Raw genomic sequence first — 27,068 nt, 5'->3', positions numbered from 1 at the left:
TTTACTAAAGGCAACTTCACCTTGCACTGCAAGTGCACTTGAAAGTGCACTGAAAGTCCACTTGGAAGTAAAGTCGTTTTATATCTGAGGGGGACACGCTAGGAAGATAAAAAACAGCATTTTAGCTTGCACATGATTGGATGATAAAATCAGCAGAGCTTCCTCTCATTTCAGATCTACCCCTTAGCCCTTGTACACACGGTCAGACATTCCAACGGAAAATGTCCGATCAGACCGTGTTGTCGGATAATGCCACCCTGTGTGGGCTCCATCGGACTGTTTCCGTCTGAATTTCCAACCGATAAAGTTTTAGAGCTAGGCTATAAAATTTTCCGACAACATGATCTGGTCGGACTTCATCCGATCGTTTGTAGAGAATTCCGATCGGACAAAGTGCCACGCATGCTCAGATCAAATTCCCTGACCAAAGCTATTGGCTACTAGCCTGAACGTAGTCTCATCGTAACGAAATAACGTCATCACGTTACGAATGATCGGACTTTCCGACAACTTTGTCCGACCGTGTGTATGCAACACCAGTTTCGGACAAAATCCGACGGATTTTGTTGTTGGAATGTCCGACCGTGTGTACAAGGGCTTAGATTTAGAGCGACTTCACTTCCAAGTGCACTTTCAGTGCAAAGTGGATTTACCTTTTCGTAAATAACCCCCAATGTCTGAGTTAAGCTCAATTTTGAACTGTTTGTATGTTTGTTCATCCAAAGAGCACTTTTTACCAAAATGTGTTTTATTTAAAATATATGGTTTTATGCCAGTTTGGTAATACAGTATTGTCTGGAAATAAAGTAATTATGGTGGCAATTATACTTAGTTGTTTTTTTTAAAGAGCTGGTAAAAAGAATATGGCAGCAACATTTTGGAGCAATGACCAGTAACGACCAATCAAATTCCTCGTGGGAATACATTCCTCATGGGAATACAGCATAGAATGAAACAAAGTTAGTCACTAAGGACAAGAACTCAGCTTTTGTTGCTGTTAAAGTCCAATTGCAGGCAAAACTTTTTATTTTGTCTTGGTTAGAGAGGGGAAGGGTTAGAGACTTTGACTGCTGCTATCTGTCTCGCTATTGGAGGATTTCTCCTCACTTCCTGTTAGGGAATCTTACCAATTGAGACACAAAATAATTTTTTTTTGTATAATAAGTAGGGGGAAAGTATAGGGGGGGAAGGGGTTGGAGGGGGGTGGGTAGGGGAGAGAGCGAGGAGAGGATGGGGGGAGGTGTACACCCTCCTCCGGGTGGAGAAGTGTAGGGGTGCAGTGGCAGACTCAATGGGTAGGGTAAAGAAAGCATGTTATAAAGATCATGGGTGCAGTAGAGTCTCATCAAAACCTGGGGGTAAGAAGTGGGTTACCTAAGGGTTGCAGAGCCTCTCGAATTTTGAGACAATTATTGAGAAATCCTACCTCTTGCACATGCTATCCAAAAAATATGATATGCTGGCACAGCTGAGAGTGTTTTTTTTATTTTTATTTCAAAGGTTGTCTTTTTGTTTAATGCTGTTTGTAACATTAAGATGAAACTTATCAATTAGAGCCCTTTCACACTAGCAGCACAGTCGCGTTAGAGGTAAAGCGCAGCTAGTTTTAGCAGCACTTTACCGGCGATTTAGCAACGCTTTTCAGCAGCACTTTGCAGCAGCTTCAGCAGTGGTGCCCAGTGATTTCCATGGGCAGGGGCAGTGGAGGAGTGATGTATACACTGCTCCTAAACTGCTCCAAAGATTACAGGACTTTTTCTAACGTCCTGCAAGCGCACCATTCCAGTGTGAAAGCACACAGGCTTTCACACTGGGGCTGCAGGGGAGGCATTTTTTAGGCGCTTTACAATCACTATTTTTTAGCCCTTTAGTGCCTGAAAATTGCCTCCAGTGTAAAAGGGAAAAGTGGTCTTAAAGAGATATTTTGTACAATGTTGTCTTCCGAAACCCTTTCTGGGAATTTTCATTTTGAAGGGTGCAAAAAAAAAAAAAAAAAACTTTGGCTTTAAAGCCCAGTTGGTGATGTCAGACCACTCTCTCACATAAAAGCAGTCTCTGACAAGCCCCCCTCTGCCCAATTACCACTCTTATCAACAGCACCCTCCTACCCTGGGCAGTGCTGTTGATTGAGTGAGTACTTATGCCTCTGGAGTGGCAGTCCATGGGTACCAGAAAAATTCACTGTGGGGAAACTCACTGCAGTTTTAGTATGGCACCTCAGCCACATCACTCATTACACACTGTTTGTTCAGACGTGCCTCCTAGGCTGGTCCTTCTTTTGGCTGGTACCAGAGGAATTTTTTATATCAGCCAGAAGGCCAGCCTTTGTCTAGCACATTGACACCAGTAAAAAATGTATTATTTTTTGCACAGCATTTATGCACTCACCTCCGATTAGTAGGGTGTAGAGCCTCAGATTTCCCCTGAAAGTCTTGGGGGGGTGGCACATGGCCTTATGGTCAGATTCACCCCCTTACATGGGGGCTCCAATTGGGGGAACGCCACCTGGTACTTGCAAGAACCTTGCTTTGGCGGGTCCCCTGAAGAATCGCGCCTGCCTGATTTTGGCCAGATGGACCCTAGTTAAGCTGGCCATACATTATACAATTTTCTTTAGATTTACCTTCAACTATGTAGTAAAAGGGCCTGCCTGATTTCATACAAATTTAAAGTGTTTAGGTTTGATCTAATATGATATGGTTTTGGTAGATCTAAAGGAAAATTGTACAAAAAAATTGTATAATGTAAAGCCAGCCTTAAGCCTAGTACACACCACTAGCTTTTTTTCTTCATTTAACCCAGTGGGTTGAATGAAAAAAAAAAACAGACAGCTTAGGTCGGAGCCACTGTACTAACAATTCAATGCTAGTACAGTAATCTCCCATTCTGTTCTTTTGTGTTCTGACAGGAGGATGTCTCCCCCCCCGAACACTCCAGACAGTGCTCTCAGCCATTGGCCATACAGTTGTATATTCATTACTGTATATGTAGCTGGACTGCAACACAGTAATACATAGTAGGGGTTCAATTGAGCTTTAATGCAGGGATATACTTTTTCATTTTTTTGGGTACAGTTTGTAATTTTGACAGAAGAGTTACAATTTTTCTCTGTGCTGTCCTTATAATGTACAACCATTTATTTATTTATTTTTAATTCACTGGGATACGTTTAACTTCTACCCATCACCCTGTTTGGTTGCTTCTAGTTTTCTGCTTAGCTGGGTTTCTGTAAGATGCATAGTGGAAATAATATATATAATTTCCCTCAAATCCAGCAAGGGTCATTTGAAAAGCTCAGAAATATGAAAATGATCGTATTTATTCACCAAAGCATGCACTGAAAGACTTAAAAGTAAAGTGTCTCCGATTCCTTTAAATCACACAGATACCTAATTTGCATGTCAATATGTTTCACAGTGAGTCAATTGGTTTCTTGAAAACACCACCCTGAGGGTTTGATTTTTTAAAAGGAATTATCATAAGAACAATGCCGAAATGCTAACTATAACAGAAGGATTGCACTGATGGTGCAGTACGAAACATTGAAGCTCTAAGATATGTTTACAGAAATTTCTAGCAAGTTTATGGCAGCTGAATATTGCTATGAAAAGATTTATGCTGTCCAAAATAATTTTGGGGTCCAAAATTGGTCCAATCCAAACATTTGCAGGGGTGGTGATGTGGTGCAGGGAGTGAATGCAAATTAAGGAACTGGACAGATCTTGGACGAATATGCAGAGAATGTGGGCCAAGGCCAAAGAGACGTTTGGACTACATATTGAAGTGAAGTCACTGGACAAAAGTTTTCATTCAAAAAGTTTTAACATTTGCAGTTTATGGTGCATGTTATGTTTTTTTCTGCCACAAAGCTCCAATCAAAAATGCAAAACAGAAGAGTTTTTTTCCTCCCTCTAAATCAGGGGTCTTCAAACTATGGCCCTCCAGTTGTTCAGGAACTACAATTCCCATCATGCCTAGTCATGTCTGTGGATGTCAGAGTTTCACAATGCCTCATGGGATGTGTAGTTTTGCAACAGCTGGAGGGCCGTAGTTTGAGGATCCCTGCTCTAAATGTTGAGCTCAAAATATGCCTCTAAACATCCTAAAGTGCGTGGACACATAGGATAACACTGAGAGGCTTCTACAGGCAAAAGACAAAACTCCCGTGGAAGTATCGATTTTTAAGGCCAGCGTGCATGGACCTTTATTGACACTTATGGAGTGTGTTGTTTCTTTGGTTGTATAAATGCTGGTAACCCACTGGCTGGGTCTAGTTTATCATGGGAGTATGGTGAAATTTAGCAAAAATTATGCACATGTGAAAATTTAAATGCCTGACTCTCACACTTTCTTTTTTGATCTACTAAAAGGTACAAGAAACATTTTCCTAGTCTCGTTACGGAGTGGTGTCTTTGTCAAGCAGTGCTCTCATGGTAGGATTGATTTACTAAACTGGAGAGTGCAAAATCTGAAACCATTCAGTTTCCATGTTTTTTTGTCAAGTTAGCAGCTGATTGGCTACCATACAGAGCTGCACCACATTTTGCACTTTCCAGTTTTAATAAATCAATGCCAGTGTATTCTGGATTCTTCAGTGGGGTCTCCAGGATGGGTATTTGTTTCTGGTGACACAAACGCAGACTTAAAACTCAACTCTGGGGAAAGGAAAAATGCTTTCTTGTTGTGGGGTTACCTCCACATTGCAAGGGTCTAATCCTTTTTTAGGTTTAGGGGACCACAGAAACCATTTTTACTTACCCGATACAGGCTTCATCTAGGATGAAAGACTGGACCCCACAGTCTTTTTCCCCCTATGCTCCAGAGGTCTCCAGTTGTTTGATATAATCAGATCCAATGTAGAGCCCATAGCTCTGCACTGGATCTGAAGACATCAAGGGACAGTCCACCGCCAGAGCATAGGGGAGTAAAGGAGAGCTTTAGCTGCCAGGGGTATGGAGGATCAGGGAAGTAAATCTTCATTTTTATGCCCCCTAGACCTAAACAAGCATTTAATCCTTGCAGTGCTGGGCAGCCCCACTGCATTGGAGCATTTTTTCTCTTTCCTGGAGATGAGCTTTAACTAGGATATATACCTCTGTGGTAGCCTATCCCCAACTATCAACCTCACCTGATTTATGGTAATTTTAGAAGCTTTAGGCTCAGTTCACACTGCCACAACCTGAAAGTCCCAGTACTTACAGTGTGACTTTGCCAAGCGACTTTGTTGCCACTTTGGCACGAATTCGGCACGACTTTGAAGCTTTGAACTTTAGGGAATGCCTGTGTAATCTTCCTGTAATGTCGGATCCAAATCACATCAATTAAGATGAGGATCCAACTTGGAGGCAACTTTGATTAAAGTCTATGGGCACATGTTGGATAGATGTCGCCTTGAAGTAGAAAAGAAACCTTTTCTAAGGTCGGAACGACTTCAGTAGTGCTCATTAAGACAGCTCCCATTGACTAACATAGGATATCAAATGTCATGTGGTTTTACAAGTTGGATCCCAGGTGTGAACCGAGACTTAAATGCTCATAGCTTTCATATGTGCATTGGGTCAATTGACTACATTTATTATATTTACAGACAACTTTGTGTTTTACCGTTTGTCTCTTTGACCCTTTCTTTTTTTACAGGTTGCCTTGATAAAGGTAGACTGGGTCCCACTAAAACATTGGACAAACAATAAATTGTACATGTCCTGTGAAAGCCTCATTAACTATGACTCTTTATATAGACACGGGTAAAGGATGGGTAGGTAAACATCATGGTCTTCCCTCGTCCATTCACAGAACATCTTGTAAAATAAAATAAAAAATACAAGACTTTTGTACAGGGAAGATGGCAGGGAAAAGAAAAGGCGAAAGACAGCATCCTTTCACTGTCACAGCTGTTTTTCCAAAAGTATAGCTCTGATTCAACATTCCTGCATGAGTGAGACAAGGATCTAGCAACTAGCCAGCATGGATCCAGGCCTAGGCGCACTGGCGTTGGAGGTAACTTGTTTATATAGAGCGCAAGGCAAAAAAAAAAGTGCCCAGCTTTAAAATATCAGCACATTTTATTTTAAAGAGTCACATAGATGATAAATCACTCTGTCAGTCACAAACGGTTACACGCATTTCAAACATGTCTCTGTCTTTGGAAAGCCTGGAGGCTTATGGTTTCTAGAAAAAGCTGTTTTAATGAATGATTCTCCTCATAACTAATTTATTCAACGGGTGATGTTTCTTTCTGTTTGCACAAATCATGAATCTTGGACTCTCATGCATGCAGGTGGGCATTTGAAAGGATTATTTGATCTACAGTAAAAATGTGATAAGAGGCCTTAGAAATATAACTTACAGTTAACAGTGGCACAAAGGGGTGATTTACTAAAAATGATGCACATAGAATCTAGTGCAGCTGTGAATAGTAACCAATCAGCTTTTAAGTTTTATTGTCAAAGCTTAATTGAACAAGCTGAAGCTGATTGGTTACTATGCACGATTGCACTAGATTTTGTTTTAGTGCTTCAGTGGTATGAAAAATGAACTCCGATCTTCTTGATCTGCATACATGTTCTAGGTCAGTGATTCTCAACCAGGGTTCCTCCAGAGGTTGTTAGGGGGTCCTTCAGCATTGGCCCATTTCTGCCTCTCGGATAAGTTCCCGCCGACACCATTGATCTTTTTAGTTATCTGTAAGGAGGTCATTCTTCCCAATGACCCTTTCCCCTGACCATCACACTAATGTATCATAATTTTGTAGATCTCTAATTTTTAGCAGGGGTTCCCCGACACTGGAGAACTATTTCAAGGGTTCCTCTGTGTTGAAAAGGTTGAGAAAGGCTGTTCTAGGTCAATAATTAAGAAAGTTTGAAGGTGGGGGTTCCATATACTGTAGTAGCCATATAATGGTGATTGAGCATAATCAATACCATGCAGGTTTTATCCTTTGCCTTGAATTTCTCCTTTAAAAATTGCAATGCACTGGCTATGCTTTGGGCTTCCATAGGCTCTGTACAAGTGGCAGCTGGTGTTCAAATTTTTTTTTTTGGGGGGGGGGGGGGGGGCGCAAACAAACTGAGAAATCCAGAAAAAAAAACCCAGCAATTGCAGCCTCACTGTGCCATCAAATGCAACCACTGGGCCCATCAAACGTTCCCACTGTGTCATCAAAGACTGCCAATGCGCCCATCAAACGCTGCCACTGTGATATAAAACGCTGCCACTGTGCCCATCAAATGATGCCACTGTGCAATCAAATACTCCCACTGTGCTGATCAAATGCTCCTACTGTGCCTATCGAATGCTGCAACTGTGCCCGCCTGCCGTCTGCCCGACACTTACCCTATCTTGGTGGGGCAGCTGATGACAGCGGCGGACGGTGTCCTGCCCTCCATGCTCCTCCATGTCCTCAATGTCTTCTCCCATCCTCTCTTCTGGTCCTCTCCTAGGCATAGGAGGCAACAATAGGCATCGTTTCAGGCAATCAGGTGACGGGTAACAGACCCAAGCACCTGATTGGTGGAGAGGCAGTTCTAAGGCTTTTCTAACACAGCTCGGTGAACTGTGAGCATCAAGCATGGTGCTCACTGTTTACCCTTTTTGACAACTATTAGAGCCTAGGCTCTAATCAGGGGCTTCAAAAACACCCCCCCCCCGCCCGCTGTTATAATTCAGGCACCCGGCGCCTGAAAAGGGGCCAGGCGCCTGAACAAGAAGTGGCAGCGGCGGCCATGGATATATTCATGCAATGCATGAATCTATCTATTGGTGATAGAGGGGGTGGCTGGAGAGAGGGGGCAGCTCCCATGCCTGCTTATGAATGCACCGCTACTGCTCTGTACCTCTGAATGCTATTCTCATGAGATTTGGTGATATCGCAACTGGGCTGCTTACTGTCCTTCTTGCTGGAGAGAATGAAGTACTTAAAGTGGATCTTCACTGCATCTGAGCCCCGCAAACCAAAAACACTATGTAATTAATTTTTGATATTCAAATCAAATCCTCTATCCATCCATGTCTCTATGCTTTATTTTACTGAGAAAACACCCCATATGATTTCTTGAGTAAGGGCAAATGATTAATGTACTGTAGCATTTACTTCCTGGGAATCCATCTGCCCTTAGTTCAAGCATGCATGCAGGAGTGTGTGCTTAGCTGAGAAAACCCCTCCTCCTTTCCTCTCGAACACTCCTGGAGTGCAGCTCTGATATGAGAAAGCAAAGCCCTGCCTCTATTAATATGTCCTCACACAGAGACATAGGGGGGGATTTACTTAAACTAGAGCACTCTGAATCTGGTGCAACTGTGCCAATCAACTTTTAAATTCAACTTCCTAAATTGGTTTACTTCTTCTTTGTCTCCCTGCAAAGGTAAAGCATAATGGGCTACTATGCATCGCATAGTAGCCCATTATGTGTCACTTACCTGACACAGGAGCCAGCGATGTCACTGCTGTCCCCTGTAGCATGGAGCGTCCATCTTCTTCTGGGCATGTCGCCGTTAGCAGGGGCATGCTGCTAACGGCGATAGTGCGCCTGCACGCCACTGTCTCCGGTGCATTCGCCAGAGACAGCGGTGCCTGTCTTTTTGTAAATGTCTCCTAAACCGTGTAGGTTTAGCAGATATTTCTTGGACCTACAGGTAAGCCTTAATCTAGGCTTACCTGTAGGTCAAAGTGGTTTGTAAGGGTTTAAAACCACATTAAGCTTTGACAATAAAGCCAGGAAACTGATTGGTTTCTTTTTTTCACAGGTTTTGCACACTCCAGTTTTTTTTCAATCCTCCCATTGGGTAGAACAAGACATGGAGAGCCAGGAATGGGGAATTGGTGAGCTGAAGGCAGACCAGGCATTGCTGGTGACTAGTGGTTTGCTCTCTGCCTGTTTTGGGCACAGGTTCCGCTGTCCATTTCCACATTAATTACACTGATACGTATAAATACAAGATGCTGCTTGAATATGAATGAGCCAGTCATTGAAAAAAACCTTTAAACAACATGTACATTGACATGTTAGGGCCTTTTAGGAAAGAAGGGGGTGCACTTTTCTTTATTGAGGGTCAAGGATAGGCAGTGGCTAAGAAACTACAAGCAAAATGTTTTTTTTTTCCAGCAATTGAAAAATACTTATTTTTCTATCACTTTTGTTTACAATAACTTAAACGTGCTGACATGACTTAAGCAGAAGATAGCAGTGATTTAAAAAATGTAATGACGGTGACCTTTGAAGATGTGTAAGATTCTGTTCTTTTTGCTTTAACAACCTGTCACTAACAATCAAGGTGACAAGTAGGCATGCAGTTTTTTTTTTACGCCCCCAAGTCTGCTTGAGTGTTTTGTTTCATAAAACAATCTGACTTTTTCAGAAACAAAGGACTTTTAGCACCCAGTGAGATTTCAACTGTCATTTCTACGATCCTCTTTTCTATGGGCAGCAAGACATGTTCTTGTTAGCCAACTATTCTTACATAAACCCCATAGAGTAAAAACAATGTAATGACGTTTCCTAGAGAAACACAAAATGTTATTTTAATGTGTACGTATTACCATGTTTTGTCTTGGATAGAGTAGGGAAAGATTAGAACCCCTGCTATGTTTTTTATTCCTGGCTGTGTCCCCTTCTGGGGAGATTCACCCTCTGTATTTATCCTGGTGATCGATGTCACCAAGACAGAACGAGAGAGGAGAAATCCAAACATGTGCCATTGTAGCTGGAACAGGAACTTATGTCAAATCTCTCCAATGGAATGCACATAGCAAAAAAATAAACAAAATGGCAATACAAATGGCAAAACACAAATACACACACATTAACCTCCCTGGCGGTACGATTATTTCGGATTTTAGGTGCTAAAAGCGGTACCATTATTTTGCATGAAAATTTGGCGTTTTATATCGTAGTCCTGCAATTCTTAGGAATAACTCTCTTAAATCTGTCCAAACCAGAGTCTAGCAGACATCCCGGGTATGATAAAGTTTGAAAAATTAAATCATAAATTATAATATAATAAATAATTATAAATAATTATACCAAATAATAATATAACAATAATAAAAATTATTCAATAATGTAATCAAATCAAAAACACTGAAATTTGCTCAGTTGCAGAATTGTCACTGTCATTACTTTTCAGTATTTGATGACAGATCTCCCCACAAATCGCTATCGCTCAATTCTGCGAGTGATTCTAATTTATTATCGCTGTTTTCTAGCTGGTCTAAAATCATTTTTGATGTACGGTGACAGTTTTGGTTGCTATGGGCAATCTCCAGTTTCCAGGCATAAAGAACAGTTTTTATTATATAAAACTGCATGCAGGACACTGGGCAGACCACTAGGGACAACGGGGATGTGAAATATTTACATACAGCAATGTAATCTGTAAGATTACATTATACTGTATGTTTACTGTTTGTTTCACTTTTTTAATTTGGCGCCGATCTCCGTGCCCGTGCGTCGCAACGCTCGCAGGGCACGGAGATCGGCGATGTAATGCATCGAGCGAGACACGGCTCGCTCGTACAGCGGGGAGACAACGCTGGATCCGAGGGAGAAGGTAAGTAAACCTCCTCCTGGATCCAGCGATGCGGTCCCGAGTCTGGCTCGGGGATACCGCTTTTGGTATGAAAAATCCACCCCGAGTCAGACTCGGGAATACCGTCAGGGGGGTTAAGACCTGGTTCACACCAGTGCCGCTTTGAAGTCGCACTACTTCAGCGCAATTTCTTGTTGAATAATTTTATTTTATAGATTATAATAAATTACAATAAGTCAGTATTGTAAAAAAACAAGTTTCACAAGATAAAGTCAAAGCATACAATAAAACTTCTTGTGTAAATAAGAACTAGTAAAATAACAATAAATTATATTATACGATGAGAGATTATATAGTAAATAATGTATTGTATTAGAATATTCATATTAAAAAAGATAAAAAATAAAATATACAAAATAAAATATATACAAAATAGAAATTAAATCACAATTAGAATATCAATAGTTAGGTATAATTATGGATGCTAAATGCTAAAAAGGGGTAATGATTAAATAATAATATAAGGCATTATGAAACAATAATGGATTATAAACTACAATCAGGGCCAAGGTCCGTTTATATGGCTTGGTATTCCCTGAAAAAGTAAGTTAACATATTTTCTACCCCTATTTGTACTATAAAAAGCCGCAGATCAGTGCAATTTGTATCTGTAAATGTATTGCAGCGTGCGACTTCATTTAACAGAAATCAATGCAAGTCCGAATGAAATCGCAGAAATGTAGTGCAATAACCCTTTTCAGAGTTGCAATAATTTGAACGATTCCAACGATTCCATTGCTGAAAATAGGGTGCAACTTTTATTGCATAGCTGCATTAACCAAGCTTGGACCAATGTAAATATATATATATCTATATATCTCTCTCTATCTCTCTCTCTCTCTCTCTATATATATATATATATATATATATATATATATATATATATATATATATATGTGTGTGTGTGTGTGTATATATATATATATATATATATATATATATATATATATACACATATATATATACATCTAGATAGATAGATAGATATAGAGCTATATATATATAGTTATATATATATATATATATATATATATATATATATCTATAGATATATCTAGATATAGATATAGATATATATATATATATATATATATATATAGATAGATATATATATAGATATAGATCTTTATATATATGCCGTATCTGTTGGACTGCTTTGAAAGCAGAAAATCACTGAAGGGATGTGAGCGAGTGACCCCCTGTGGTTGCTATGCAGCAGGGCAGCAGCTTGGCATCTACCTGGTAAACAACAGCAATCACTTCTTGCAGTGACTACTACAGTGATTCTCTGCTTTCACAGAAGTCCATCAGGTATGACATATGCATACTTACACATGTAACTATTTTAAAAAATACCTGTAATTCATATGTAAAGTATATGTGAACCTAAGAACAGCAATGTAATATACTGCAGTTTACCAGTCCTTAGATGTGGTGGCTGCATTACGACCGGCCAAAAACTGTGAACTAAAAAACACCACCCTATATGTTATGGAGATGAGAAGAGGGGAGTTGTTTGTTGTCAAAACAGGAGAACAACCAGGGGTGGCAATGCTGGTCTGACACAGATGCAGTATATTACTATAAGTGAGTGTTGTCACCCTATGATAGGAATTGTCTTAGGCTGGGTACACACATGGAGTTTTTTTGTTTTTGTTCTTCTTTCAACCCAGCGGGCTGGAAGAATTAAAAACTGAGAGGTTAGTACAAGCGATCTCCCCCTTGTGCTATTGTGTTCCAGCCAGGAGACAATGATCAGAGCTGGCAGCCTTTGGCTGAAACCGCTGATTGGCTGGTGGTTGAATGCTGGTTTTCCAGCATACCCATTCCATCAGAAGCCAGGCGTGATGGGGGTGGCAAACAAACCTGGCATCCTCACTCGCACTACAAACCCCCCCGCCCAGACGGGTCAGATGGGAAGGCGGTGATCCATGGCCTTAGTTTAGGACAGGAGTGCCCAACCTTTTGAAGAGCTAGGGCCACTTAAGCAACTTAGTAACCAGTCGCGGGCCACAATAAACGGAGTGGGTGGATGACAGGTCCATGTCCACCCTGCATATGCAGAGCGGGCACGGACATAGCCCACTCTACTTTATGGGCCTTCCAATCTGCCCAAATGGAAGGGGACAGATCCCCAGACAGTTTTTTTTCTTTTAGCGGATAGGATTGAAGGTAGGCAGGTGTAAACGGACACAAGTCTGTTTACATTTGCCGCTCCATAGAGGTGAATGGAGGGTCTGAGTGGGTCAGACCGATCATGTGAAAGGGGCCCAAGATTGCTTTCACACTGATGTGCTGTGGTCTACCCAGAGCAGTGCACCTCTGACTTTTCTGTGGGTTAGCTGCACTTTGCCATAGAATTCTATTATATCCTGCAGGTGTTGTGCACTTTCTGGGAGCGCACCAAACCCGTAGATAATAACAGAGGTCTATGGCTCAGTGCAGTTTGAAAGCAGCCTGGTAACCACTGCAGAACAGATATGCCCATATATACACTGTGATTATAGTATTAAACATACCTTTAATAACAGTCTTCAATTCGGGTATCGCCAGCTTTTGCCAGGTGTTGCTGTTCCAGGCAGAACAGGCATTTGGTATCACTCCGCCTGTGACAGGAGGTGGTGCTATACAGGAAGCATCGTCTTATGTGGCTCTGCTATGCAACCAATAGCTTCCTCTATCGCCGGCTTCATTCACAACACTGATGCTCTGGGATGCCGGGTCGGGAACCTGTGAATTGGGCTTGCAAAAAGCCATCCCAGAGCAGGAGGCCGCGGGCCACATCAGAGGGCCACTGGTTGGGCACCCCTGCCTTAGGAGGTGGTGCTGGATCTGGGGTAGAGCTCCTGAAAGCTGCCCTTCCACCCCTCCACTCCTCCTGCGGCTTGTCGAGGGAAGAGCCGGGCTGTTGCTTCTCCCCCCGGCCAAACAGAAAGTTGGTCCCAGGAGTCCTAAGACTCCCTGGCCAATCAGGTCTTAGGACCCGCTTCCTGATTGGCCAGGAGGAGAAGCAGGAAAACATTAGTGAATAATAATTTACTAATGTCACACAAATGGGTGGGCTCAGGGTGCAGTACTCTGCACCCCGAGTACACCCATTTTTTAAGCCAATTAGAGCCTCAGGCTCTAATCACATGCTTAAAAAAAAAAAAACCCAGTTGAAATCCATGCGTCCAGCGCCCTGCATGTAAATTAGGGGCTGAGTGCATGGATCGGGGGTGGGAGGTGCCCCTGCACCCCTAATAGAATGACCACCACTTGCTGAATGTCATCCAGTTTCTATTCAAACACCCGCTGCCGCCCGACATTTGACCATTCTGTACTAGGCAAGATCAGCAGGTAAAAATTAAGGAAGGAAAGTAAAAAAAAAGTATGCAAACATCACATCTGCGCAGTGGAAATCTGTAATATATTACTGTTTGTTTTTTGAATTTAGAAAGACTTTAACCACTTGCCAACCAGCTCACACCAATAAATGTCGGCAAAGTGGTTCATTCCCGTAAATTGACATATTGGTACATCTGCACCTTTAAGGGCGATAGTAGACGTGTGTGCGCCGCCAGAGAAGCGCATGTACACCCACTGCACGGTGGGGACCAGTGAGTGCGAGTACCGCCGGCCATAGGCGAGCGCGTACACAAGAGCAGGAACAGGGATTTGTGTGCGTAAACACACAAATCCCTGTTCTGTCAGGAGAGAAGAGACATATTGTTTGTTCCTACTAAGTAGGAATAACAATGTGTCTCTTCCTCTAGTCCAGAGGTAGGGAACCTCTGCTCTAGTCAACCCTATCCCCCACAGTTAGAACACACCCAGGGAATGCACATTTAACCCTTTGATCACCCCTAGTTTTAACCCCTTCCCTGCCGGGGACATTTACACAGTAAACAGTGCATTTGAATAGCACCGATCACTGTATAAATGTCAATGGCCCCAAAAATGTACTGCTAAACATCACAGATCACGGCCATTACTAGTAAAAAATAATAATAATAAAAATGCCATAAAAATGCCATAAATCTTTCCCATAGTTTGTAGATGCTATAACTTTTGCGCAAACCAATCAATATATACTTATTGCTTTTTTTTTTATTAACAATATGCAGAAGAATATATATCGGCCTAAACTGAGGAAGAAATTTGTTTTTTAAAAACATATTTGGGGACATTTATTATGGCAAAAAGTAAAAAATATTGTTTTGGTTTTTTTTTTCAAAATTGTCTCTCTTTTTTTTGTTTATGGCACAAAAAATAAAACCGCAGAGGTGATCAAATACCACCAAAAGTAAGCTCTATTTGTGGGGAAAAAAGGGACGTCAATTTTGTTTGGGTACAGTTTTGCACAACTGCGCAATTGTCAATTAAACGATGCAGCACAGTATCGCAAAAAAATGGCTTGGTCATTAAAGTGGTTGTAAACCCTAGGACAAAAAAAACCCTGCAAGACAAAGGCATAATGAGCTAGTATGCATAGCATATTAGCCGATTATGAATTGCTTACTTGAGATCGAAACCCCTGCAGCCGTCCTTGTACACCGCTCCTGCTGCCGACATCGATCCCGGAGTTACTTTCGGGGATCGCAGGCTCCGGCGCCATGATTGCCCGGAGCCTCGATTACGTCACTTCTGCGCATGCATGCGGGAGCCGCCGGTAGCGGCACACTCACTGAAGCAACGGCACGTATGTGCTTTAGTGCGCATGTGCCGATGACGTCGGCACATGCAAATACAGGGGATATCTCCAAAACCGTTCAGGTTAAGGAGATATCCAGGGTAGCTACAGGTAAGCCTTATTATAGGCTTACCTGTAGTAAAAAAAAGTGTTGTAAGGGTTTACAACCACTTTAAGCAGCCAAATCTTCTGGTCTGTAAGTGGTTAAGTGTACCAAGATACATCTTTTCATCCAGCCTGTAGCAATACTTTTCAAATCCTTCTCTTCAAGGACTCTCATTTGATAAAAGTGCTTTGAGGGAGAACATTTTTAAATAATATTATTATTGTCATTATTACTAAATTATTATTATTATTATTATTATTAATACATTTTGAAATATTATTACTGTCATTATTACTAAATTATCATTATTATTACATTTTTAAATAATATTATTACTGTTATTATTACTAAATTATTATTATTATTTTTTTATCATTATTATTACATTTTGAAGTAATATTATTACTGTTATTACTAAATTATTATTACTAAATTATTATTATTATTGCTATTATTATTATTCAGTTTTGAAATAATGTTATTACTGTTATTATTAATAAATTATTATTATTACATTTTGAAATAATATTATTACTGTTATTATTACTAAATTATTATTATTATTATTATTATTATTATTATTATTATTATATTCAAATTTATAATATTATATAATATTATTACTATTATTATTACTAAATTATTATTATTATTATTATTATTATTATTACTAAATTATTATTACTAAATAATTAGAGAGTTAGATTAGTAAAGGCTGAATATTGATTGGTTGCAGCAAGATTCCCATTGACTATTTGAACACAATGTAATAAACGGGTGTGGATTAACCTGTGTCATTGCTTTTATGAAATAAGTTTTCCATTATCCACAAGACTTTATCTGTAGTCTCTTCTAATGCAAACTTTGCCTATGAATTCCGTGCCTTGAGATCGATTGAGCCTTCAGTTATTTGCCATCATTGTATGGGGTGCAGGGCATGCTAGTATACTGCGCACAGCACACACACTGCTCCCATACGGAATATAATGGGTGCCAAAGACAAGTGCCGCTTATTTGGACTGCTGCTGGCAAGTGAGGCGCTGAGCAGACCTAGTTCACATTTCCAATCTGTTAGAACATCTGTTGGAAGTGTGCGACATCTAGTTTTAGGAAGCAGCTTATCTTGTACTTAAACGACCCAGCGTGGCCCCCAGGGAGACAAGGACCTCTGAACACAGGCTGGAGTACTCTATCACAGGAATCACACCTTCTCCTAACAAATTGCTGCTTCCTGGGGGATAAGGTGACAACGACTCTTACCTGGGACACACAATCGCTGGAAAACAGACCCATACACTATATTACTCTTATCCCAAACATGTCTTATTGCCCATGCCAACCAATCAAGGTTTGGAAATGAAATCAATGGTTCTGGTTATTTGCTATGAGCAACATAATTTTTATTTTTTTATCCTAGAGCCCTCTTTTATTACATTAACCCTTTGTTGATTAGTGCGATGTAAAAGTTGATTGTGCCTGAATATGATCCCTGCAATAGTGTGCACACAGCTAGTGGAGGATCTGATTAGTGATTTATAACCTAGACTTTCCCTGAAAGACCAATTAACTCGCCCCCTCCTTATTGACATGGCTACTGTATATTTAATGAAATGACCCTCCAGTTAATTAGCTGTAAACGGCACAAGAGCAATCAGCCAAGGTGTTAATACACTTTAATGAACCAGGGAAGCTTACAACAAAGGAATAAAGGAATTTGCAATTTGAGGAAGGGGTTAAATTTAAAATGATTTCGAGTCCTTCATGTTATAGTTAACATAGTTAACAATATACAGAACGCAATCAAGCAAGTAGTGTGCCTGTGTGTATATATATATATATATATATATATATATATATATATATATATATATATATATATATATATATATATATATATACAGGCATACCCCACTTTTAAGTACACAATGGGGTTTATTTACTAAAGCTGGAAAGTGCAAAATCAGGCTCCCTTCTGCATAGAAACCTATATATATATGTGTGTGTGTGTGTAATTATAAATACCTGCAATTATATATACTATATACTGTACATATATATATATATATATTATGTCATTGTTTAAAAGGGTCATTCCACCCAAATTTAAAATGCTTTATAGTCTTCATTATATAGTCAACAATATACAGTATGCAATCTAGCAAGCAGTGTGCCTGTGTGTATATATACAGCATATATATATGTGTGTATATATATATATATATATATATATATATATATATATATATATATATATATATATATATATATATATCATTGACTGTTTAAAAGGGTAATTCCACCCAAACATGATGCCTTTAGGTACAGACTGAGAGATTGAGCCAGCCCTAGTTTTCTTTATATGTCTTGGCTACTACACTCATACTGTAGGGGTTAATTTACTAAAGGCAAATATACTGTGTACTTTGCAAAGCGCAGCTGCACTCTGCAAGTGCAGTTGCTCCAGGACTAAGTAAATGGGTATTTTTTACAAAGTGAAGCTTTAGCTCAATCACCTTCATGGAAAACAAAAGGAACAGTAATTTTGCTTGCACATGATTGGATGGTGGAAGTCAGCAAAACTTCTGTTCATTTAAGCTCTGGAAAAAACTGCACTTATTCATCTATGCGTTTTGAGTGTTCTGAGACCTGCTATTGTGCATAATATATATATATATATATATATATATATATATATATATATATATATACTGTGTAGTAGGACCCAATGGCCATAACAGGTGTGTAGCAACTCAAGCACAGAGCTCCCAGTCAGAGATATATACAAAAATTGAAACATTGATGTAGACTGACTGACTTTATAAACAAAGTGTGCATCAATTAATAAGAAAAAACAAATCTACCATCACTGATCTGTGTTGAAGGATACAAGCCATTCCATTACATTGCAAATATAATTTTTCACATAAGTGCTTTATCATTAAGAATACAGCATGGGGTCTCAGTCACCAGGAAACGTAAAAAAATAATGTTTAACAGTTTATTTATATACAAAATAACACAGAGACTCCACATTGTGATTGTCCTCATTAATGCACTAGGCAGTCAATAAATAGGCTTAGTAAAAGGCCGTCAGGAATTGCAGGTTGGGTTTACTGGGGAACTGCACAAACTTGGACAACAAAGGACTTTAGTACATGTAGTACACCTGTCCATGCACGCCTGCTACTTTGTTTGGCAGATATGTAGTACAGTGGCTTTGCAGGAGGAGGAAGTAAAAGTCTTTTATTCAAGTCAGTGTAGAAGAAAGTCTCTTACAGGCAGTAAGTCACTCTGTGGTCACTGTATACTGTATATATATATATATATATATTAAGGCAGTGATCATTGTTTAGGCAGCAAATTAAAGAGGTGCAAACAAAAAGGACTACAATCAAAAGTTGCACTGCCATTAATTGCACTTAGAACCCAACAGAAATAAATACTGTTAATAAGCTATTTTTTTTTCATGGAAAAAATATCATACATATATACATTCACATGTAAACAAATGAAGGCCCCCCCTTGGTGTATACTGGCAGCAGACAAAACCCAATCAGTGGGTTCAAGAGATCACACTGGCATACATAGGCAGTATAAGGATTGAAAGGGTCTTCATAGGTCCTCATGACCAAGTGCAAATAGTTCTGTAAACTCCCATGAGATGACCCCATATCCATATAGTTCATTATTCAGATTGTTTGGGGACCCAGGTGAATTTCCAGCCCCCTTCTACATCTCTGCGAACAAATGCTTGTCCATTGGAGAAGCTGTGAGTCTTCACATTGCAATGAGGGCTCAGGGATGTGGAAAAGGCAACTTCTGTTTTGTTTGGAGACACCTCTGGAGTACAGCAAATAGGAGAGCCAAATGGGCTGACTGTCTCACTTCTTGGCAGGGGTGTAGAACTGCAGGATGAAGGGGAATAGTTTGGCACACAAGGAGAGTCTAGGCTGCTCCCAGCCTGGCTGTGTACAGGGGTCATATGGATTGTACTGTATCCTGAAGAGGGGGAGTCTTGGACATCTCCATACTCTGCTCCTGCTATGCTGGGGAGCTCTTTCGAGATGGCACTGTAGTTAGCTGATGCAGAATCATCAATGGTGTTGACATCTTTGAGTCCCAGAGTCTGCAGGACCCAGGATGCTACAGTAGAACTGGATTGTCCTTCACAGACAGTGAAATCATTATAAAGATTCCTTTTGGCTTTTTTGGCTGAGGATTCAGGAGAGGCAAGGCTGCTTACCCTGGCTTTTCTCTTTAGGGGAGAATCGATGCCATGCTGGGACAACAGCTTCTGTAGAGGAAAACAATAAGAAAATGTTTAAAACAAGACCAAGTACTACAGTGCCACATAAAGTATAGCAGAGTTCAGCAAAAAAAAGGAATATAAGCAACAGGCACCTATCCAGTCCTACAGACTTGTTGGAATTTGTAGTTCAACAGCTGGTAGGCCATATTTTGCAACTTCTGATTTGGGCAAGATCATAAATTCCAGGACACTATGGAGTTGATTTACTAAAACTGGAGCTTACAAAATCTGGGCAGCTCTGCAGTGAAACCAATCAGCTTCCACGTTTTTGTTTGTCAAAGCTTAAAGTGATAGTAAACTCTGTACTACCACTTATACCTACAGGCTATAATAAGGCTTACCTGTAGATACTGTGAAGATCTGATAAACTTGCACAGTTTAGGAGATATTCAGAGTCTATGCAGCCAATGACATCACCGGCACATGCGCTCTGAAGGTGTTCTGCCGAGAACTGTCCCCCATTGGATAGTGTCCGCCCCGTACTGCGCAGGCGCAGCGCTTGCGCAGTATGCAGGACAAGATGAACGGTGCCTGCGCACTTAATAGTACCTTCTGCCCTGAGGCCAGGTTCAAGCCCCACCATCCAAGTGGACATAGATGATGTAAAACAGCACTTAGTAAGAGGGCACCTCTCAGGCTTGCTTTGCTCGCCACTCTTTGGGCACGGCCTTGCTACACTCTGCAAATTTTGTATTCTAATTCTGTGTCCACTTGGATGGTGGGGCTTGAACCTGGACTCAGGGCAGAAGGTACTATTAAGTGCGCAGTCGCCGCTCGTCTTCGGAAACTTTCGGTGTCTCCATTGTGCAAGCGCAGTACAGGGTGGACCCTATCCGACGGGGGACAGTATTCGACAAGACCTTCAAAGCCCGTGCCGGAACGGCAGCTCCCTTGCGAATGCGCGGGAGTGATGTCATCCCGGAAACGGCCAATCACATAGCTGGAGCTTACGAACTCGGAAAACAGACAGGGGAACATGTCAGCCCTCTCAGTGGTGACTTTACAGCGCTGGAGGGCTTTGTTCCAATGTGAGTATTTCGTAATGTGCTAGTATGGGATGCATACTAGCACATTATGCCATTGCCTTTTTTTTTTTTTTTGAACATCAGTGGTTTAACTGAACTGCTTTAAGCTGAAGTAAGAAGCTAATTGGAAGCTACCATGCACAGCTGCAGCAGATTTTGCACTATCCAGTTTTAGTAAATCTCCAGCTATGGGGTTGATTTATTAAAGGATGCTCACTTGGCAAGGGAGATTGCTCAGTGAAGGAAATGAAACTCTACTTCCATCATCCAGTCATGTGCATGTAAATAGATAGATAGATAGATAGATAGATAGATAGATAGATAGATAGATAGATAGATATTATACTTGCACACACATTTCTCCATGCAAATTGATTTTCACCACATTCACTAACCTAAGGTAGAATTTCCCTGCAAAGTGAACAGCCTATTTGCCTTTTGTAAACCAACCCCTGTAGATCGGAACTACCTAACACTGTTAATCAGCATTCATTTTCTATACTGTGAAATGATTGTTTACTATCTCAGTTTAACATTGCAGCAAACTTTCCCTAAGGCTTAGGCCAAATCACTAACAGCTAGTTCCAGTATTTGACAGACAGATGCTGCTGTGGAACTTCAAATCCCAGCATGCCATCCTTCCAGAGGACCTAAGCGTCTAGTGAAAAGTGAAAGGCCAGCCGTTTTGTGTTCTCTAATGGAGAGTGTGGATGTATTGACGGCTTTAGAAGTCCTGGGCAGAGATTAGTGGGACATTCCTGCACTCTAATGATAATCCTGTATAGATTGGGCTGGGGAGGGAAGTCGTGGAGGATGTTCTACAGGTACAGGTACAGCTACAGGTACAGCTACAGGTACAGATACAGGTACAGATACAGGTACAGCTACAGATACAGGTACAGCTACAGGTACAGCTACAGATACAGGTACAGGTACAGCTACAGATACAGGTACAGATACAGGTACAGGTACAGCTACAGATACAGGTACAGGTACAGCTACAGATACAGCTACAGATACAGGTACAGCTACAGATACAGGTACAGCTACAGATACAGGTACAGGTACAGGTACAGCTACAGATACAGGTACAGGTACAGCTACAGATACAGGTACAGGTACAGATACAGGTACAGGTACAGCTACAGATACAGGTACAGGTACAGCTACAGATACAGGTACAGCTACAGGTACAGGTAACATTCAAAAGCACATCCCTCACTGGCGACATTGTGGAGATCACTTAATAGGCGATCACAGCCAGAGTCACGTCCAGAAGCATTGTTATACCAACACTGCTTTACATATAACCTGGGCTGTCAGCGCTGCCTCCTCTATTGCCTGTAATCCTATCAGTTTAGCTGACAGCAGTGCAAGTGTCAATGTGTCCCCTTATCTCCGGAGATCCCTATCACTCCTTATCACCCCCTATCATTATGCTGTATTTTATCTAACATTAGAAATAAACAGGCCGCTAATGTTATCTCTGCACAGCCGATTAGTGAAGGAAGAAATCCCTAGATTACATTTATTGTTCTAGGAGTGAAGGACATGATGATAATAATTACACACCTTGGTCTTTTCCTCCAAGCGTTTCACAAAGGTAGAGTTCAGGTATTGCTTCAACTTATTGTTCTCCTCGTGTAGCCGGGCCAACTCCTCTTCCCTCTGCACCAATGTATCCTGAAGCTGTGGGACAGAGAACATAGGGATCAGCACATAGGGATCAGCACATAGAGATCAGCACAGGCATTGTGCTGTAACCCCTTAAATGCCTTCCATTTAGTAGAGAACCTTGTATCCAATATCTACCTGTTTGTTTGTAATCAGCTGAGACGATAGCTGCTCATTCCATACAAAATCATCTTGAAGTGTACAGTCCTCATTGTACAGCTGCCCTGAAATCACAAAAAAGGGCACACATTAATATGTAGATTGTGCCACCGGTAATTAGTCTCTATTTATCCCCAGCTATTGGAAAGCTATGGCTGCTAAAGTTACACAAAACAAGGATTTGCAAAGAATAATAGTAATGTAAAAGAATAATTTAATATTTTAAAATAAATGATATATATATATATATATATATATATATACATATATATATATATATATATATATATATATATATATATATATATATATATATATATATTCACAATATTGCCGTGTAAATATAAATACTTGTAATTTTATATACACGGTACATTATCGGTGTACATATATATATACAGAGAGAGAGAGAGAGAGAGCTGTGTATGTGTATGTATATATATAGAGAGAGAGAGATGTGTATATATATATAGAGAGAGAGAGAGAGAGAGAGGGAGAGAGCTGTGTATGTATATATATATAGAGAGAGAGAGAGAGAGAGAGAGAGAGAGAGATGTGTATATATATATAGAGAGAGAGAGAGAGAGAGAGAGAGGGAGAGAGCTGTGTATGTATATATATATATATATATATATAGAGAGAGAGAGAGAGAGAGCTGTGTAAATATACATAAATGTAATTATAGATTATAGATACACTGTACATATGCACATATATGTGTATATATATATATATATATATATATATATATATGCTGTGTAAATATAAGTACCTTTAATCATACTGTACACATGCACATGGTACTGTGTAAATACAAATACCTGAAACTGTACATACAAATATATGTATGGACCTGTAATTATGTATACTGTGTATATATATATATATATATATATATATATATATACTTATATTGCGCATACATACACTGTAGTTATATATGCTGTACATACACACTATATATATATATAGAGAGAGAGATAAAGCTATGTGCAGGATTCATGCACCCTGGGTGCTGTAATGAACTGTTACAGATCGATTTACTAAAGGCTTAAAGGCTAAGGTTTACGTTGCAAAGTTAGTTACACTTTGTAAGGGCATTTTCCCCAGAGAATGAAGTAAAGTTCTGAAGACTTCCATCATCTAACCATAAGCAAGCAACAAATGCAGTTTTTCTATGTGATTGGATATCCCTTGCTAAGTGAAATTTCCCCTTATTCATTGAGTTCTGGGGGAGATTTCCTTACAAAGTGAATAGTCCATTTGCCTTTAGTAAATGCCCCCCATATTCGCAGCTTGCAGAGCATCCTTTGTAGTTGGAAGGTGGACTTACCCTGGGATTGTGGGTCCTGGTTGTTGGATGTGTCGTCTGGGAGACCATAAGCCCAGAGAGAGACCCATGTATCCTTGGTAACATCAACAGTGGGCACTGTGGTTGAGGGCAAGTATGGGCAATCATAGCTCTGACCCCCTGCAAAGTACTGGTCTTGGCACGGAAGAATGGTGTTCTGGAAGAAGGACACAGGAGGAGGACTGGGTTAGATATTGCAGGAACAAACCTTTTTTTGTGTGATCAACAAAAGCGCAGAGTCTTTGGGGAGGTAAAGCTAGATTGTCTCCAGGAGGATCGTCTCTATTGAGATCCCGTGCTGCTGGAAATGAAGGCTCAGCTGTGTGAATGGACATTCAGATCATTTCCACCCCAAGCAGGCAAACAAGCCAAAAATGCACACAGCTCCAGTACTCACTGACACCGCATACTGCTGATGGAAGCTGAGATACAATGTAGCAGAATACAAATCACTGGAAACAACACATAAATAGCGCTAAAGAGAAACACACTGATCTGCTACTAAAGAGACAACCGATCGCAGGAACTGGGCTCGAAAGCTGGCCATACACCATACAATCTGCTTCTACAATCTCCTTCAGACTTATCAAATGAGGAAAAATCAAAACTATTCATTCCATTCCTATCAAATCATACACTGGATGGATAATGGCAGATCTAAAGATCTACAATCAGATTGGTCAGTGACACAGCAGTACAATCACTACACTCACACAATCACAAGATCAGAGCGAATATTACTCTCCGAGTACCCATCAGACCTGGGTAAGCATTCAATCCAGATGTAAGTGATACAATCCAGGGTCTAGAGAGGTGCTGGGAGCCATCCACCCCCCAGGGATCTGCCCACACATCCAGGAGCACCTCCGGTCACTTACCATCTTGTTGCTGGAATGAGATATATGCACACACGTTTTCATTAAAGTCCCACACTGAGCTTTAAAAGGGACTGAAGGAAGGCAGTCCTGATCTAAAGGAGCTTCAGGAACGCCCCTCTCCCTAGGACTCTGCAAACATTCACACCTCATTGGATGCCGACCTGTCAAAAGTCTGATGACATCAGAAAACTCCTCATTAGGCACAATTCAGAGCTGAGCACGCCCACTCATTAACATAAGGATGGAACCCATCTCAAAGACCCCCTCTTGTTTTATTTCTCACTATTAGGCTGAATAAAGCCTTTGTATTGGTCCAAACCCTATTGATCATACTGAAAAGATGGGGATCAATACAGATAGATAATGAGGCAAGAGCCAGGGCTAATTCCTATTGGCCACTATGACATAGGCTGGGTGATAAAGTTGTAATAGATGAACTCCAATGGTGGCTAGACGTGCTTTGTTTTTATTATCCAATTTATGTACAATTGGATCAGAACATCAGCTTTTCGCTTTGTATACCTTCATGGAGGTGCATTTTTTTTCTGCATCAAAAGCGCATGGAAAGTAGGTTATATGGTTTTCAATGGCATAGTTCACACTTGCAGTTCCAGTACCAGAACAAAAGTAAAACATGCTGCATTTTTCCTGCACTGGACCGTACTGGAACGCTGTTAGGGCCAGTTCACATCATAGACGCAGTCCGAATGCGCTCCAGATCCTTTTTGCATGCTCGTTTTTTTTTCCTTAACCTTAAATAAGAACATGGGTGTTCCAGTGCGTTTTTGGTGCATTTAGGTGTGTTCCGGTGCGTTCCCGTGAGTTTTTGATACTTTTTACAGCGTTTCAGTACAGTCCAGTGCAGGAAAAATGTAGCATGTTCTACTTTTTTTTCTGGAACTGGAATTCACTCGAACTGCAAGCACTGGTGTGAACTATGCCATTGAAAACTATATAACCTACTTTCTATGCGTTTTTGATGCAGGAAAAAAATGCATTGGACTGCATGTGGTCTGAACTGGCCCTAAAACACATCAAAAATGCACTGAAACGCTTGAAAAAAAAATTGAAGAAAAAAAGAGGGGAAAAATGCATTGGACTGCATCAAAAAACACATCAAAAATGCGCATGCAGAAAAGCATCTCGAACGCATCTGGACTGCATTTCTATAGTGTGGACTGGCCCTAAAACAATCTCAAGGTTCACATCTCTGCCTGTGCGGTTAATGCGTTTTAAGTTGTATTTTGAATTTTTCCACAAAAACGCGCTTCAGATCTGTTCTAGATGTGTTCCTGCATGTGCATTCCTTATTGCGTTTTTACGTCGTATTTTGCATTTTTCCATGCATGTTTTTGATGCCTTTTAAGCTGGTTCACACCACAAAAACTCGCTCCATATCTGTTCTAGATGCGTTTCTGCATGTGCATTCTTAATGCGTTTTGGTGCATTTCATTGCGTTTTTGATGCATTGCCGGATACATTCCAGATGCTTTTTTTTTAGTTTTTTTTCACTGTACTGGGGTCTGGTGCATTTTTGATGCATTTTTGATGCATCTTTGATGCATTCCAGTGCATTCTGGTGCGTTTTTCATGTGTTTTACTGTGGTGCAGTACAGAACAAAATATAGCATGTCACATAGTTACATAGTAGGTGAGGTCGAAAAAAGACACAAGTCCATCAAGTCCAACCTATGTGTGTGAATATATGTCAGTATTACATTGTATATCCCTGTATGTTGTGGTCGTTCAGGTGCTTATCTAATAGTTTCTTGAAACTATCGATGCCCCCTGCTGAGACCACCACCTGTGGAAGGGAATTCCACATCCTTGCCGCTCTTACAATAAAGAACTCTCTACGTAGTTTAAGGTTAAACCTCTTTTCTTCTAAGTTTAATGAGTGACCGCGAGTCTTGTTAAACTCCCTTCCTCTAAAAAGTTTTATCCCTATTGTGGGGTCACCAGTATGGTATTTGTATATTGAAATCATATCCCCTCTCAAGCGTCTCTTCTCCAGAGAGAATAAGTTCAGTGCTCACAACGTTTCCTCATAACTAATATCCTCCAGACCCTTTATCAGCTTTGTTACCCTTCTTTGTACTCGCTCCATTTCTAGTACTTCATTCCTGAGGACTCCCCAGTGCCCAGAACTGGACAGCATACTCCAGGTGCGGCCGGACCAGAGTCTTGTAGAGTGGGAGAATTATCGTTTTATCTCTGGAGTTGACCCCCTTTTTAATGCATGCCAATATTCTGTTTACTTTGTTAGCAGCAGCTTGGATTGCATGCCATTGCTGAGCCTATCATCTACTA

The 27,068-nt window shown here is 40.5% G+C and overlaps 1 protein-coding gene across 1 annotated transcript; it reads right to left on the bottom strand.

The window, feature by feature from the left end:
* Positions 1-18,162: 18,162 nt before the first annotated feature.
* Positions 18,163-24,883, bottom strand: GMNC (geminin coiled-coil domain containing). Its single transcript, XM_077487539.1, has 5 exons — positions 24,759-24,883; positions 23,863-24,037; positions 22,509-22,594; positions 22,269-22,385; positions 18,163-19,656 (listed from the first exon to the last, which is right to left on the bottom strand). The coding sequence occupies exons 1-5, from the start codon at positions 24,798-24,800 to the stop codon at positions 19,048-19,050; spliced, it is 1,029 nt and encodes a 342-aa protein (XP_077343665.1). The 5' UTR covers positions 24,801-24,883; the 3' UTR covers positions 18,163-19,047.
* Between the last annotated feature and the right edge of the window lie 2,185 nt (positions 24,884-27,068).

The sequence above is a fragment of the Lithobates pipiens genome, unplaced genomic scaffold, assembly GCF_037356315.1.
Source record: "Lithobates pipiens isolate NorthernLeopardFrog02 unplaced genomic scaffold, aLitPip1_a1.2 Scaffold_18, whole genome shotgun sequence".
Classification (NCBI taxonomy): Eukaryota; Metazoa; Chordata; class Amphibia; order Anura; family Ranidae; genus Lithobates; species Lithobates pipiens.
The sequence above is the reverse complement of the archived record's forward strand: the minus strand, read 5'-3'. Positions and strand labels throughout refer to the sequence as shown.